Here is a 17,484-nt window from a genome sequence, read left to right as displayed (position 1 = left end):
CAACAGCTGTAGTGCGCTCTCTCTCTCTCTCTCTTTCTTTCTTTCTTTTTCCTGGGAAGCCTCACTAGGACAAGGGCAAACACCTAATGATTATGAACATTTAATAACAACACAGAACATATATAAAACTCACATACAGTATATAAGTATATAAACTTCAACACCTTATGATGTTATAACCTGGTTGCAAACCATTACTATCAGGACTCTATCAGTTGCTTATACCAAGTGGTAGCCTAACTACTGGCTTGCCACTTTTTTTTTTTTTTTTTTTTTTTTGAGATATATACAAGAGTTGTTACATTCTTGGACAGCCACTAGTACGCGTAGCGTTTCGGGCAAGTCCTTAATCCTATGGTCCCTGGAATACGATCCCCTGCCGCGAAGAATCGTTTTTTCATCCAAGTACACATTTTACTGTTGCGTTAAACAGAGGCTACATTTAAGGAATTGCGCCCAGTAATTCCTCCCCAGCCAGGATACGAACCCATGACATAGCGCTCGCGGAACGCCAGGCGAGTGTCTTACCACTACACCACGGAGACTGCACTTATGCTACCAACCTCACTTAGTGAGTTTAACCTTGTAAAACAAATATGGCACTATCAGGCCTAGAACATATTTATCTCTGCAGTTGCTCCAGCCTACAGTTGTAACTCTATAAACTTCAGTATAAGTATTCCTTGGCATAAAAATGATAATCAATCACCCACCTTTCACTGCGTCTTGCATGCTAATGGCACTCAAGCACTCTACCAACTCCCTACAAGTAGTCAATAAGAACGTCCTTCCCACATCTGAAGTTCACTACCCTGACATCAACAGGTTCTTCCAGGTTCATCTACTAGGAAAAGTCACGGTCTCAGAGTGTGGTCTGCCGCCGGTGGCCGGATGGCCGTCAGGTCGAGCCCAGTAATTTATTTAAAGGGGGCCTCATAGCCTGGTGGATAGCGTGCAGGACTCGTAATTCTGTGGCGCGGGTTCGATTCCCGCATGAGGCAGAAACAAATGGGCAAAGTTTTTCACCCTGAATGCCCCTGTTACCTAGTAGTAAATAGGTACCTGGGAGTTAAGTCAGCTGTCACGGACTGCTTCCTGGGGGTGGAGGCCTGGTCGAGGACCGGGCCGCGGGGACACTAAAAAGCCCCGAAATCATCTCAAGATAACCTCAAGATAGGATCCTCTACAGCTCTTCCAGGCTGCTGCACCATGAAGTTTTCCTTGGATTGCAGTGGTACTCCACCACTGATTCCACAGAAGCATGTGAGACTTCACTTGACTGGTCCTCTTCACACAATTTGAGGTCCAATTCCTCACTATGGGGCTTGCTCTTTCACAGAGTACATCATCTACTCCTACAGTCTTGGAGTTCCACTTATTAACTTCTTCTCTGGCCTCAGAGTACTCCCATCAACTCCTTCCTCAGAACAAACCTGCAACCCATCGATACGCCAATAAATATGTTCCTCTACAATCATATAACTTTAATGAACTACACACAATAAATGTTTCACCCGACATCTCCCTGTTTCACGAACACCGTAAGTATGGACTCCCCCGTTCGTGTGAATCCATCCTCCGCCTCGCCCGCTGAGCGGTTTCTCCGCCTGCCGCTGTGAGGCAGCTACTCTGCCAGGAGCTAAGCTCTCTCAGTCACCCACGAGTGCTCGGAGGGGACGGACGTCGCTCCGCCCTCCAGGATGTTCCTCCATCTTTACTCTCTTATTTGAACTTTTTGCTTCACTAAAATTTGCCTAACATATCAATAAATACTGGCTATGGCTGCTGGGCACACGACCAACTTCAGGCAATCACTGTTGTGATTAAAACTGAGCTTACCACAAAAATGTCTCTTGTGAGGACTCTCACTTGATGACGCCTGACCAGAGCGTACACGCAGCTGCCCACGAAAATGTTTCTGGACAGCTTCAAAACTCTTCCTGCCATCCAGGACTCGTGACCACACGTTTCCAGATTAATTCCACAGCGGAAACGTTTGCACACTTCCTTCCTCCTCTTGAAGGTACATCAACTAGGGGGTTCTTTTCTAACCGGAGCCCAACGGAGCTCAACATCCCCATCACAATTTCTGGTGCTCAAGTGAGGTCAACGTCCTTATAAATTCTCCACATCTCATGACTAGCCATTTATTTATATCCTAATTCACTGCCATACTTGTGTAACGGTTCTATTGTTACGTAAAGTATGGTGACAAATAAACACAGACACTAAGATACTATATATATATTTGGTCGAATATACAGAAGTACACAGGTGATACTTTGGTGTGAGTTCAGCGCACTGAGCGTCGGTACAGTATCTCGCAAGTGTCTGCTCTAGACCACACTTGAAAGTAGACTAGCCAATGTTCGCTACTCCGCTGCTTATATGCTCGGGCAACACCTCACCGTGTTGCCCGGGCAACGCCTCACCTCATTCATCTCCAAAGGTTGACAGGAATATTAACAATGCATTTGGAGCGAGTATATTATTGGGATAATCTACTCGCTACACTTGCAAACCGTTAGTCAAATTCAATCAAATGTCTACTATATAAATATCCAGGTCTATATCTCTTTAACCTCTTAGGTCAAGTCTGGTAGAATGACTCTCAAGGGGAGACTCTTTTCTCCTGCAGGCTGAGATCATAACAGTTATCAATCTTTAGTGTGTTTAGTGGCTCGCATACTGCTTCCTCAGTATTTCGCTCATTTCTTTGTTGTCATCTGTGAAAGTTTCATATCTCTTTCGCAGGGGCCTGATGCTAGATGTTGTTTTTGATCTTGATTTTGCATAGGAGAAAAAATATTTAGTATTTCTCTCTATTTCACTGATGGACTTTTGCTCTCTTTGCCTCTCCTGGGTTTTGTATGATTCTTGTAGCTTTAGTTCAATTGTTTCTATTTCTCTACCTAACCTTCTTCGCCGTTCATGAGAGAGGGTGCGACTCTCAAGTTGTTCCGTGATTTGTTTTCTTCGCCTATAGAGGGAACGACGTTCTCATTCCAATCTGCATCTCTTCCTGTAATATTTCTTAGGGATATGCGGTTTGAGCATATTTCTAGTGCTACTGAGCTTATTTTTTTCAGGCACTGGTTCAGGTTTGCATTTTTTAGCTGTTCTTCCCATCTTATTTCTGTGAAGTCTTGGTTCATTTGCCCCTAGTTTATCTGTTTATTATTGAAGTTGAATTTGCTGAAATCTCCTCCACGGGGAATCAAGACTGGTTTTGAAGGTCTATTCCCCATGCTTATCAGAACTTCAATTAAGTTGTGATCTGAGTAACAGGTATTTGTAATCATTATGTTCCTGATCAATTCATCATTATTAGTGAAAATGATGTCCAGCGTGTTCTCCTTCCTAGTTGGTTCAACTCTGCTGATTTAAGGCAAACCTGTTGCACATCTGTAGCAGGTCATTTACATGTGACTGTTCATTTAGGCTACTTCTAGGAATTCTCCCTGATAGAACTGTATTAGCTAGGGTCTTCCATTTCAGATGCCGTAGGTTGAAGTCCCCAAGCAGGATGATATTTGGGGCTGGATTTGTGAGATTTTCTAAGCAGTGTTCTATTTTCATTAGTTTGTGTTTAAACTGCTGCCTCTGGTGACTTATATACAAGGACAATAATTACATTTAGGATCCCTGTTTTGATTATCAGCACTTCCACCATATTGTTTGTGTTGGCATCTATAATACCCACTGTCCAATGCTAAGTAAACAAGTCACAACTAAAAGGTTAAACAATCCATGGCTTACTAAGGGTATACCTAAATCTGTTAACCCTTAAATGGCACATGGCTATATACCATTTGACACCCACAGGCACATACCAAAAAAAAAAAAAATTCTTTTTTTCTTCCTAACCTGTTAACTTGTGTTCACTGATCATGGGAAAAATAATAAAAAAATCGTAAGTGGCATATATTGCCCGCTACAGGGCGGGAAAGTCTGGCAAAAAACAGGCGCTGACTCAGCGTGCGTCCCAGGCGGTCTGTTGCTTGCCAGCTGTTAGGCCGGAGTTGCCACAAAGAGATAATTACCTAATTATTTCAATGTCTCTGATTGATTTTTCGTAGTTTTTTTGCTGTAATATTATTCAATAGTGTGTAGTGTGATATATTTATATAATAAAATGAGTGCATCATCGCTGTACTCAAAAATATGGTGTGCATATTGTTGATTCAATTATGTTCATCAAACAGTGAACAGATACTTTGTCAGTTATTACACTATATACACAGGTTATATATAAGTATCTGCATGTTTTGTTCACCATAACGAACCACTAAGTTGCTATTATGAGTCAAAAAGTAACGAGGAGTGACCGCCACACACCAGCCAGCAACTCACTCCCTCCCTCAACACCTCATTTGCCCACATTCTCCTCCCACCATACTGTTTTTGCTTTTATTCACTATATACAGACGTTATATATAAGTATCTACATTCGTGTTCACCATAACAAACCACTAAGCTGGTATGGTGAGTGCAGTCAATAAAAGGTGGCCACACACAGTCAGAAGACAACGCCACTACCCTCCCCTCCCTCAGCATTAATCCTCCCAACATGGAGCACAGCGCTAAATATCACCACAATCCTGTTATTATCAGAACCCTGCTCAGTTTTATCAGTCAGGGGTCTTCTGTAATAATATCATCGCTACATAATTGCATGAACAAGTAAATTATGGCATTTTTAGGCGATACTGTGGTCACAAGCTGAACAGCAGTGCTGTGAGCTCATGCTGCGTGCGTCAGGCTTGGTGGCTCACTCAATACTGAGGCCCCTAACACCCGGGAATTTGACCCACGACTTTTAAAAAAATGGCGTCTGTTTACAAGAGCCCTGATGAAGGTGTGGTGAACCCTTTGTATCAGCGGGCCATTTAAATCTTGCATAGTACTCCAAAACATCATATGATGCGATGCGCAATTTACTGCAAGTTGGTCAAAGCATCATATGATGCGATGTGCAATTTAAGGGTTAATAAAAAGCATGACCATGAGAAGAAGTACCAATATTGGTTAGGGGTCATCTCCAAAGCAGTTTCAAGGAGATACTCATCAATGCTGTCCAAAATATTAGGAGAGCCAAAATAAAAATACCCAACCATATCTTTCCTATAAAATCTCTGTGGCTAGATCCTAGAAACAGAGTAAATTTGTTAAACAGAATTTTCCAGATCCAAAACCATACTGTCTGTCTGTTATTATATAGTTTTTCTCTAGGGGTTCTACCCATTTAGTTTTAATTATTTTTTCCAATATTGTGACTATTACACTTGTCAATGATATACATGTCTATATTTAATGGGATCTTCCCTGCTGCCACTGTTGTAGAATGCTGCTGCCTCTAATATCAACTGGGAGTCTGAAATAGGTAGCATAGTGGGACAGGTCTATATATGATGGTCTGTTGAAGTGGAATGCTGAGCTCAGATGCACATTCTCTCAGGACCCATGGTTAAACTCCACCTGGGCCAAATGCTTTGTTCTTACTTAGCTCCTTTAGCATTTTTTTCATTTCATATCTAGACACCTCTATGAAATGTGAGAAATCGATAAAGACTTTGGATAAAGAAAGAGAGCTAGGAGAGGTTCTAAATAGAAAACTATCACCTGAGGACCACATAAAAAATATTGTGTGAGGAGCCTATGCTATACTTTCTAACTTAAAAAAAAAATTTAAACACTTGGATGGCAAGATACTAAAGATATTGTTCACAACTTTTGTTAGACCAAAGCTGGAATGGTGTGGGGGTTTTCTTTTTTGCTTTCACGACCGCAATGCGTACGTCGCCAATGTACATGTGGCAGACGCTTCACGAAACTGTCGGAATTAGCAGAATAGAAAATACGAGAGCAACCGTACAGGGCCTGGGAGCAAGGTCGAGTTAGAGTCCTTGAGGGTCTCTTCTCAGACTAGCCTCACCTGGTCCTGCTCCACGTCGATCGTTGGAATCTCCTCAATGATGTAACACTTTAAGGGACTCCTAGGGTCCTCATCACATTTATAGTTTAGTGAATTAGGCAATTCGGTGTTGAAGACACCTAGAGCTGAAGGCTTGAGTAATATTGGCAGTATTCAGAAGTGGTTCAACGCAAAAACCACTTAAAGCTTAACAGTAGTTTACTAACTTAACCACTAATACACAGGGTGTTTGATTTACTTTAGATTGGCGTCAGCAAAGCTATGGTTATGTTAGCGAGACTCTTGACGTCTGCCTAACGACCTGTATCCACTCGTGGAGAAACATCTAACTTAACACAGTTGACAGCCAATCATTAATACAGCAACCTAACTGCCGGTATGCAAAGGAATCACAAAGAGTTCCAACCGGATACTCGGTAATGATGATATGCAATAAATCACAATGGCACTGTCAATGGGACAGGCAATAACATGCACAATAATAATCACACACGATAACTAAATGTGTGGTGTATGTGAAGGTCACATTCAAAGACGAGTGAAATGCCGTGATACCACACAGATAACCACGCATACACCGTCGATTCACTGTGACAGGTATGAGAAGGTGAAAACTGTGGTTGATACCTCAGATCAACACAGACACAATAAACAATGACAAGATCTTGTACTTACAGATAAGGTACCTCTCTTTACTCACTCACTCACTCAGGCACATTTATGCAAGAACTCGTAGGTGGCCTGACAGCTGGTTTCTCTTGTAGACACGGAGGGTACTCGCAATAGGGCGTACAGAAACACGCATACACTCTTGGCACTGGCGGTGAGTAAGGGTGGTGATGTCACATTGTACAGTGAGGGCGGCGGCGGCTGGCGGCTGCAGGTTATATGGCACCATGCACTACACTGTGGTACAGGTACACTGTGGTAAAGTCACACACAGATTACTTAGGCGGCAGCACTGCCTTAGTTCACTCTAAGTCACTCACAACGATCTTTGTCACCAGGGGTTACCTGATACCAGTCTGTTTCACTCTGGAGATTTGTCACTTTAGGCTTCTGAACAATATATTCACACTCGTGATTCTGGGCGAGTGTGTGGTATATCGCAGAGGCGCTGAGTTAACTTGACGGTGAGGAATAGACGGTGTTCAGTCTATTGGCTGATAGACAGAACAGCTACACGTCCACTTTGCAAGAGATCCCTCACAAGAATGCTTTTTCCTGAAGCTCAGGGCGTCCCGTGGGCACAACACAAAAAGAGTTACAATTTGACCAATAGCATTGCAGCAAATGAGCGGGAACCAATCATATTGACCGTTCGATGATCAGTAGCAGGAGCTGTTATTCTTCATCGCGCCAGTTGACCCCAGAGGTCAGACGGTCGTTGGCGTCTCCCCTCTACTCTCACGCTGGCCCCAGCCAATGTACTCACTGACCCTGTGGCAAGTATGCTTAACTCCCTGTATCTACTTCCTGCCTGGACATACGGCGGCCTCCATATTATGAAAGTGTTCCTGGTTAAGTGGGCATTCTGGAGATACCCAGCATGCCAGGTCACTATCCAGGGTTAACAGAAATAGGACCTTGTGCACAAAGTCTGTGCACTGTGCACTGCAATGAGCCATTCCAGTCAGCTGTGGGAGAATCTTGGGAGACATACTCCCACAAATGGAATATGCAGTGGTTGTATGGTGCCCATATCTTAAGAAGCACAGCAACAAACTGGAAAAGGTGCAAAGACATGCAACTAAATGGCTCCCAGAACTTAAGGACAAGAGCTACGAGGAGTGGTTAGAGACATTAACCCCTTAACTGCGCGGCCTCCAAATATGACCCCCCCAATGCACAAGAAATAAATTCTCAGGAAAGAATTCTTTTTTTTTTTTGTTCTAAAAGTGTCAAAAACCCCTCCCTGTATTTGGGTATAGCAATGGAATGTCAAAATTGTACTTACTTTGGCTGTTATGGGGTCCGTAAGGTGGCACGTGACGTCATCATTTCCCGTGCGCCCATGCCGTAAGCTCCCGGGACCGGTGGGGCGCCCGGGGCGGGATGCGCGCGCTGCCGCGAATATATTTTTGCTCATTTTTTGCGCACAGTTCCAAATACAATTTATTAGATTTTACGTGCTGATCCAATGTATGGTGAACACGTACACTATATTATGGCAGTAGAACATCCGTACCGTCTGTAGACACTGTGTTACGTGCATCACAAACAAGTACACTTATTTCCAATTTATCACTCTGATATATTTATATTTACATTATATATACACACACACTGTACAGTATCACACACTATATACACACACCAACCCGTTCTTGCAAATTCGTATAGTCAATATTGACTTATTAACTACGTGCATAGGTGATATACTAAACATAATAGATACCCTTAAAAAGCTTCATAGAAAACACCGACCTTACCTAACCTTGTTAGTATCTTAAGATAAGCATCTTATTGCTTCGTAATTACAATTATTACTTAACCTATACCTATAATAGGTTAAGTAACAATTGTAATTACGAAGCTATAAAATGCTTATCTTAAGATACTAACAAGGTTAGGTAAGGTTGGTGTTTTCTATGAAGCTTTTTAAGGGTATCTATTATGTTTAGTATATCACCTATGCACGTAGTTAATAAGTCAATATTGACTATACGAATTTGCGAGAACGGGTTGCACACACACAGTACTCTGCGAGTGTGTGATATGCTGCGAAACAGCCAACGGGGCAGAGTGGCACCGTGCACTCCATGCACCAGATGCTGATGCATCTTCGCTTTTGTGATCTGTGTGTAGTGTTCCTGCATACTATGCACACACGTTTACCCTTCTCCTGTGATGCTGTGCCTGGCATATACTTCAGCATGTGTACCTCGAAGTTCTCATTACCCCGCAATCTGTCTGGAGCTGCGTATGGCATTGTTGCTTGCACCTTGCGCGGTACTACGGACTCCTGCCTGCCATACTTTACTAGCAGCTGTGACACAACACTGGCACTGAAGGTACATGTAGACAGTGAAGAGCAGAGATGCCATAGGCACAATCAGAGAACACTGTATAAACATCAGAGGTCCGCAGTTGTTCAACGTCCTCCCAGCGACTATAATAAATATTGCCGGAACAACCGTGGACATCTTCAAGAGAAAACTGGACTGTTTTCTAAGAGAAGTTCCGGATCAGCTGGGCTGTGGTGGGTATGTAAGCCTGCGGCCCACTCCAAGGAACAGCCTAGTGGACCAAACTTTCACAAGTCAAGCCTGGCCTCGGGCCAGGCTTGGGGAGTAAAAGAACTCCTAGAACCCCATCAAGCAGGTATCAAGCAGACGGTTTCCTGCCGGACTTCACTAAGTACATATTGAAGCAGTTGAGCACTGCAACATCCTTGTGGTGGAAGAAGAACTTTTTCGTCCACTTCACAGACCTGTGCACGCACTCCACACCACCAAGCATCATGTCACATTTATCGACGAGGCGCATGTTCACGTTATAGTCTATGACACAGTTCGGCTTATACATGGGGTTGCGCATATAAAAATGGACCTTCCCATTGTTCAACATGGCACTGGTGTGAATCGTCGTCAGCATATTCACCTCGTGTCTGTCCTCCCACCGCACTGACAGCATATTGTCACACTTGCGCAGCTGGTACTCGCCCATGGATATACCTATACCGAACACTGGCATTTCCTTCCTGAGGACCTTCACAGTGCTACATATGCTGGTGTTGTGGGCAAGGAGGTATCTGGTCAACAGGGGGCTGGTGTAATAGTTGTCAGTGAACAGTATATGCCCCCTGTTCAGCACTGGTTCCATCAGGGTTTTTACGACACTGCCAGAGAACCCATGTTCATCTTGAGCTGGTATGTCGACGTCTGTACCAGACTACAAGATCATGTCCAGGACGATACCAGTCTCACAGTCGCACAGCATGAAAAACTTTAGTCCAAAACGGTGCCGCTTGGAAGGGATGTACTGCTTGAAAGCCAGTCTGCCCTTGAACAGTACAAGTAACTCGTCGATAACGACATTCTGTCCAGGTACAAAATAATCCCTGAAGTTCCTTCGCAGGTCGCTGAATACCTTGCGTACCTTCCACAGTCTGTCGCGTCTGTCCTCATTTGCATTGTTCTCGAAATGCAGGCGCCTGAGAATCAAGTGGAACTTATCCCGCGACACATACCGGTTGAAGACGGGTGATGGAACAAGGCTGTCTTTGTTCCAATAGTCCTGGACAACAGCTTTCTCGGAGTGTTTCATCATCATGCATAGAGCCAGAAACACGTACATCTCGTCGATTGTCGTTGCCTTCCATCGCGTGAGGCGTAAGGCAGGTAATATGCCGCTGTCTATGAGGGTGTGGGCGTACATGTTTGTCTCGGTCACAAGATGCCTCATGAAGACATTGTCAAAATATGCCTGGAAATATTCCATGTCCGCCATATCATCACCGTTATTCGGGAATAAAGCTGTAACAACAACATCGGTATCATCAAACGTTGGTATTTGAGGGACAGATGTGGTGCAATCCTCCCACACAAGTACACCAGGGAGTTTGATGTCGGCGCCAACACCACCACGAGCACCAAAACCACGGCTACGTCGTCTGCTGCTGCTGCTGGAGCTGCGTGAGGGTATGCTTGGCGCCGAGGCAGATTTTCGTACCGTAGGCCTACCACAATCACCTGATGTTGAGGGCCCACTGTCGTCATGCTGTGAGACATGCTGTCACCTGCCTCGACGTGTTGCTGAGGCAGCAAAGCTGCGCCTGGTACCACCCTCGCTGCTAGTACTCGGGTCGTCCACACTACTCGTATCGGAGCCAATGTCACTGAAGCCCGAGAAAGATTTGTCACATGTATTGTCACTGAATAAACTAGCATCTGGGGACATACATGATGGTGGTGGTGATAACGGTGTTGACCCAGGGCGGTGAGACAGGCCGGGTGAGGAGCGTATACCATATGCACTCGCCACATCATCCACTTGCGTCTTTCCCTCACTCGTATCAGACCTCTGTGTCAGATCTTTCTCTGGATCATAGTCCAGGTCATCATCCATAGCATCGTCGTTGTACAAAATATCGCGAATCTCCTCCTCAGAGAGTCGTTTTCCATGACCGCGGGTCACTGTGGAGCGGGAGCTCGTTGACGATGCATCAGACATGGTTGCTGCTTGGGAACTGGGGGCTCTCCATGGCTACGGGGCATGCTGGGATTTTTTTTTCAAGATGGCGGACTATCACTGGGGCCCCCAGCCAACCATTCCATACCTGCGTCACCGCACGTCACTTTTAAATCGAACGTGAAAAATACAAATACCCGGAGGCGCGTAGTGCACCCCAAGCATGGGCCAGCAGGTGCGTTGCACAGTTAAAGGGTTAAATATTCCAAAACTAAAAGATAGAAGAAAAAGAGGCAATATGATCAGTACGTACAAAATATTAACGGGAATTGATAAAATTTATAGGCTAAAATTCCTGAGATCTGGAACTTCAAGAACAAGAGGTCATAGATTTAAACTAAACAAAGGTGCCAAAGAAAATTTAATTTTTTAGAAGTGAATAAGAAAATTCACTTTCGCAAACAAGTGGGGTTGATGGTTGGAACAAGTTAGGTGAGAAGGTGATGGAGGACAAAAGCGTCAGTAATTTCAAATTGTTATATGACAGAGTGCTTGGAAGACGGGACATCATGAGCATAGCTCTCATCCTGTAACTACACTTAGGTAATTATATAGTTTATAGGTTGTGTGGGGTCTATGTTCTCCTATTCCACATTCCATAACATGGCATTTGTTCACATTAAATTCCATTTGCCAAGTGGTGCTCATACACTTATTTTGTTCAGGTCTTCTTGAAGGGCAGGACAAACATGAATTTATGATTTCTGCCAGTACAATAGTCAGTTCTGCACATGTAAAGCACAGTGACTTAGAAAGGAAAATTATTATTATTAATAATTATATATCCTCCCCAAAGCAATGGAATAGTTTAGGAAACACTTATTTAAGACATTCACTGGTTGAAAATATATATAGAAACAGCAGTGTTAAATGTTGAAAACAGTCTGGAACTCTATAAGACATACAAATGGCCAATTTTGGGATATGAGTTTTGTGTGAAACATTATTGGAACCAAGGGAGTGCACACAGAGTGGAGAGCGGCAGCAAGTTGTCCACTCAGGCGGCGACTACTCCAGTGTCCAGTATACGTCAATGTGACGCTTGGGTGGTCTTCTACAGTAATGATAAGTGCATTAACTGTACTAGTGCTTTTTTTCTTTGTTAGTTTAGGGATAGGAATTTTAGGAATGTGTGTTTGTAGAACCCTGTGTGTCTTGTGTTATTTTGGGCTCATTCTCCCACTTTAACCCATAAACTGCGCAACGCGCCTGCAGGCTCGCGTCTGGTTTGCGCAACGCGCCTCCAGGTATTTTGATTTTTCACGTTCCATTCAAAACTGGCGCGCGGTGACGCGGGTATGGTATGTGTGGGTGGGGGCCCCAGTGATCGTCTGCCATCTTAAAAAAAAATCTCAGCATGCCCTGCGGCCGTGGGGAGCCTCAGTTTCATGGCAGCAACCATGTCTGATGCATCCTCTACGAGCTCCCGCTCCACGGTGACCCGCGGTCATGGAAAACGACTCTCTGAGGAGGAAATACGCGATATTTTGTATGATGACGGTGCTCTGGATGATGACCTGGACTATGATCCAGAGAAAGACCTAACTTAGAGATCTGATACGAGTGAGGAAGAGACAGAATTGGAAGATGTGGCGAGTGTGTGTGGTACTCGTGCCTCGCCCGGCCTGCCTCGCCGCCCTGGGTCAACACCGTTATCATCACCACCATCATGTATGTCCCCAGACGCTAGTAGTTTATTCAGTGATAGTACATGTGACGAATCTTTCTCGGGCTTCAGTGACATTGGCTCCAATACGAGTAGTGTGGACGACCCGAGTACGAGCAGTGGTGGTGTTACCAGGCAGGGTTTTGCTACCTCAGCAACACGCCGCGGCAGGCGGCAGCGTGCCTCACAGCATGTGGTTAACGACAGTGGCTCCTCAACATCATTTATTCGTGGTAGGTCTACAGTACGTAAATCTGCCTCAGCGCCTAGCATACCCTCACGCAGCTCCAGCAGAAGCAGCGGACGACGTAGCCGTAGTTTTGGTGCTCGTGGTGGTGTTGGCGCCAACACCAAACCCTCTGGTGTACTTGTGTGGGAGGATTGCACCACATTTGTCCCTCAAATACCAACATTTGATGATAGCGATTTTGATGTTACACCATTATCCCCATATACTGGTGATGATATGGCAGACATGGAATATTTTCAGGCATATTTTGACAATGTATTCATGACGCATCTTGTGACTGAGACAAACAGGTTCGCTCACAGCCTCATAGACGAAGGCATTTTACCTGCCTCACGGCTCACACGATGGAAGGACACGACAATCGACGAAATGTACGTGTTTCTGGCACTCTGTATGATGATGAAGCACTGAGAAAGCTGTCATCCAGGATTATTGAAGCAAAGACAGCCTTGTTCCATCGCCTGTGTTCAACCGGTACATGTCGCGTGATAGGTTTCTCTTGATTCTCAGGTGCCTGCATTTCGAGAATAATGCAAATGAGGACAGACACGACAGACTGTGGAAAGTACGGAAGATGTTCAGTGACATGAGAGGGAAGTTCAGGGATTATTTTGTACCTGGACAGAATGTGGTTATTGACGAGTCGCTTGTACTGTTCAAGGGGCGACTGGCATTCAAGCAGTACATTCCATCAAAGCGGCACCGATTTGGACTGAAGTTTTTTGTGCTATGCGACTGTGAGACTGGTATTGTCTTGGACATGATATTATATTCTGGTACAGACGTCGACATACCGGCTCAAGATGAACACGGGTTCTCTGGCAGTGTTGTAAAAACCCTGATGGAACCGTTGCTGAACAAGGGGCATGTACTGTACACCGACAACTATTACACCAGCCCCTTATTGACCAGATACCTCCTTGCCCACAACACCGGCGTATGTGGCACTGTGAAGAGCCACAGGAAGGAAATGCCAGTGTTCGGTATAGCTATAGCCGTGGGTGAGTGCCAGCTGTGCAAGTGTGACAATACGCTGTCAGTGCGGTGGAAGGACAGACGCGAGGTGAATATGCTGACTACGATTCACACCGGTGCCATGTTGGACAGTGGGAAGGTCTACTTTCAGACACGCAACACCGTGTATAAGCCAGACTGTGTCATAGACTATAACGTGAACATGCGCCTCGTCGATAAGTGTGACATGATGCTTGGTGGAGTGGAGTGCGTGCGCAAGTCTGTGAAGTGGACTAAAAAGTTCTTCCACCTCATGGATGTTGCAGTGCTCAACTGCTTCAATATGTACTTAGTAAAATCTGGCAGGAGACCGTCTATACGTACATTCAGTGCTGATGTTGTGTCACAGCTGCTAGTAAAGTATGGCAAGGAGGGTTCTGTTGTACCGCGCGGAGTGCAAGCAACAATGCCACATGCAGCTCCAGACAGATTGAGGGGTAATGAGAACTTTGGAGTACATATGCTCGAGTATATGCCAGACACAGCATCACGGGAGAAGGGTAAACGTGCCTGTATAGTATGCAGGAACACTACCCGCAGAGAACAGAAACGAAGATGTATCAGCACCTGGTGCGTGGAGTGCAAGGTGCCACTCTGCCCCGTTGGCTGTTTCGCAGCATATCACACACTCGCGGTGTACTGAGTGTGTTTATGGTGTGTGTATATAGTGAGTGATACTGTACAGTGTGTATATAAAGTGTAAATATAAATTTATTTGGCATGATACATTGGAAATTGTGCAGGATAAGTGAACTTGTTTGCAATGCACGTAAAACAGTGTCTACGGACAGTACGGACGTTGTACTGCGATATTATAGTGTACATGTTCATTATACATTGGATTGGCACATAAAAACAATGAAAATGTATCAGGAAATGTGCGCAATAAATGAACGAAAATATATTCGCGGCAACTCTCGCGCCCCGCCCCGAGCCCCCCACCGCCTCCGAGAGCTTACGCCACGGGCGCACGGGGAATGATGACGTCACGCCCCAACTTCCGGACCCCATAGCAGCTAAAGTAAGTACAATTTCGATTTTTTTTTTTACATACCCATACTCAGGGAAGGGTTTTTGACACTTTAAAAAGAAAAAAGAATTTTTTCCAGAGAATTTATTTCCTGCGCACTGCGGGGGTATCACATTTGGAGGCAACGCAGTTAAGGGGTTAAGGAGTACTGTAATACGTGGTTTAAACTCCATCAACCTTGGTCCCCGTTAGTAAAGTGATTAAGTGTAGAGACCTTATATTGTAAAAATCCATGCTACATTTGTATATTACCAAGAGAGTCTACAGTAAAATAATGACTAAGCCCAGATTTGTGTGGGACCAATAGTCAGTTCATCCATTATGTTTATGTTTGGTGAAGAGTATCACTCAATCTCAACAATCCATTAACATAATCATGTTTTCCCATAGTTAATAAGTGTAGAATAATCCGGAGTTGGTCAATAAAACCCATGTGTAAAGATTTAACCCACTGTGCACTTATTGTCCAACTTAGACTAAGAAATACGTTTGTTTCCTTCCATTATTAGTAAGAAAGTAAGGACGGGTTTTGTTAGTCATACTCTTGGGTATGACTTACAAGCAACCCTGCTGCTGCAAATGTTACCAAAAAATATTATCAAATATTATTACCAAAAAAAATTATATAACAAAAAATATTATAATATAAACATATCCCATACTCTGGGATATGTTTATAAAAAATATTGACCTTGCTGTGGATATGTTAATCTGTCAGTAATATTAACTAACTCTAATATTAACTCTAGAATAGCTAATACAAAGAATGTATGTAAATATTACATAATTTGTATTAGTAAATAAAGTACTGTAATATTACTTTTTGTTGTAAATACATCTAGCTTAACGAAATATTCTTTCCACAGGATAACAAGCCAGAGGAATGTTCAGTGTGTTATAACGATTATGACGACAATCAGCTACGGCCTCGCACACTGCCGTGCGGCCACACATTCTGCTCCCAGTGTATTGACAATGCTATCAAGAATGGTCAGCTGACCTGCCCTAGCTGCCGTGGCCAGCACGCTGCCACAGCTGCTACTCAGTTCCCAATTAGCTATGCTGTGGAGGCTTTTGTTAGGAAACTCAAAAATATCCAGCAAACACAAGAGAAAACTGTACCCGCAAAAAAGAAGTTTCGTTCCATGTTGCAGGAGCAGAAGAGCAGCATTAGCAGCCTCATTAAAAACTGTGAAGAGGTACTGTCCCAGCTGGGGGAGTACCGGGGGCAGCTGGGGGACTGGAAGACTCATCACCTCCAGCTCCAGGACAGACTCTATGCTCTGGTAGAGCAGAACAAGTCAGCAATGAAGCTCTTGGAACTGGAGGATACCAGTGTGGTGGATATGACAACACAAGGAGAGGAAGGGAAGACTCAGCTGCAGGTCATGTTGGGGAACCTCGACACAGTCAACACCCTACAGGAGGTTGACACAACCATAGACACAGCTGATGAGTGCAGCACGAAAATAAAAGATTGGCTGGAGAAGTGCCAGGAACTCTTCCCAGATGTCAGGACTGTCCACACCTCAGTGAAGGTACGCTGCTGAAGTTCACATTGTTCTCACCCAACTGAGTGTAGTATTGCCTCTATATAAACACTTTTGACATGGAGACACATCATGATGAGAGTTGACTTTATGTATAGGAAATTTTTGCTCTAACTCCTGAAACATTGTTATTAATAAAGTAAACTGTCATCTTGGTGTTTCTCTACTCTGTGGTCAGTGTAGAGAAACAAAATTACTTATGTTGTCAAATTACTTTACTCATTCTGATGCTTCATTATAGTCCAGTTACTTTACTCAGAGCCTGATGTTTCATTATAGTCCAGTTACTTTACTCAGCCTGATGCTTCATTAAAATCCAGTTATTTTACTCAGAGCCTGATGCTTCATTGTAGACCAGTTACTTTACTCAGAGCCTGATGCTTCATGATAGTCCAGTTACTTTACTCAGAGCCTGATGCTTCATTATAGTCCAGTTACTTTACTCAGAGCCTGATGCTTCATTATAGTCCAGGTTCCACCATTAATGTTTGTGTTGGTAATGACAGGTGCAGGAGACCATCAGGGAGGCCCTGGAGATGATGACCACAGAGACAGGTGCCACAGCTGACCCTGTACACCTGGGAGACTCAGCCTCCACCATTAATGATTGTGTTGGTAACGACAGGTGCAGGAGACCATCAGGGAGGCCCTGGAGATGACGACCACAGAGACAGGTGCCACAGCTGACCCTGTACACCTGGGAGACTCAGCCTCCACCATTAATGTTTGTGTTGGTAATGACAGGTGCAGGAGACCATCAGGGAGGCCCGGGAGATGATGACCACAGAAACAGGTGCCACAGCTGACCCCGTACACCTGGGAGACTCAGCCTCCACCATTAATGTT

The 17,484-nt window shown here is 44.4% G+C and overlaps 1 protein-coding gene across 1 annotated transcript in view; it reads left to right on the top strand.

The window, feature by feature from the left end:
• LOC138371145 (tripartite motif-containing protein 59-like) overlaps positions 1-16,638 on the top strand; it is a 39,913-nt gene extending 23,275 nt beyond the window's left edge. Inside the window, exon 2 of the mRNA XM_069335979.1 lies at positions 15,955-16,638. Within this exon, the coding sequence (XP_069192080.1) occupies positions 15,955-16,638 (684 nt within the window). The remainder of the gene's footprint in view (positions 1-15,954) is intronic.
• Positions 16,639-17,484: the final 846 nt, after the last annotated feature.

Source organism: Procambarus clarkii, chromosome 35, assembly GCF_040958095.1.
Source record: "Procambarus clarkii isolate CNS0578487 chromosome 35, FALCON_Pclarkii_2.0, whole genome shotgun sequence".
In the NCBI taxonomy this organism is placed as follows: Eukaryota; Metazoa; Arthropoda; class Malacostraca; order Decapoda; family Cambaridae; genus Procambarus; species Procambarus clarkii.
This window is presented reverse-complemented; position numbering and strand designations above follow the sequence as displayed.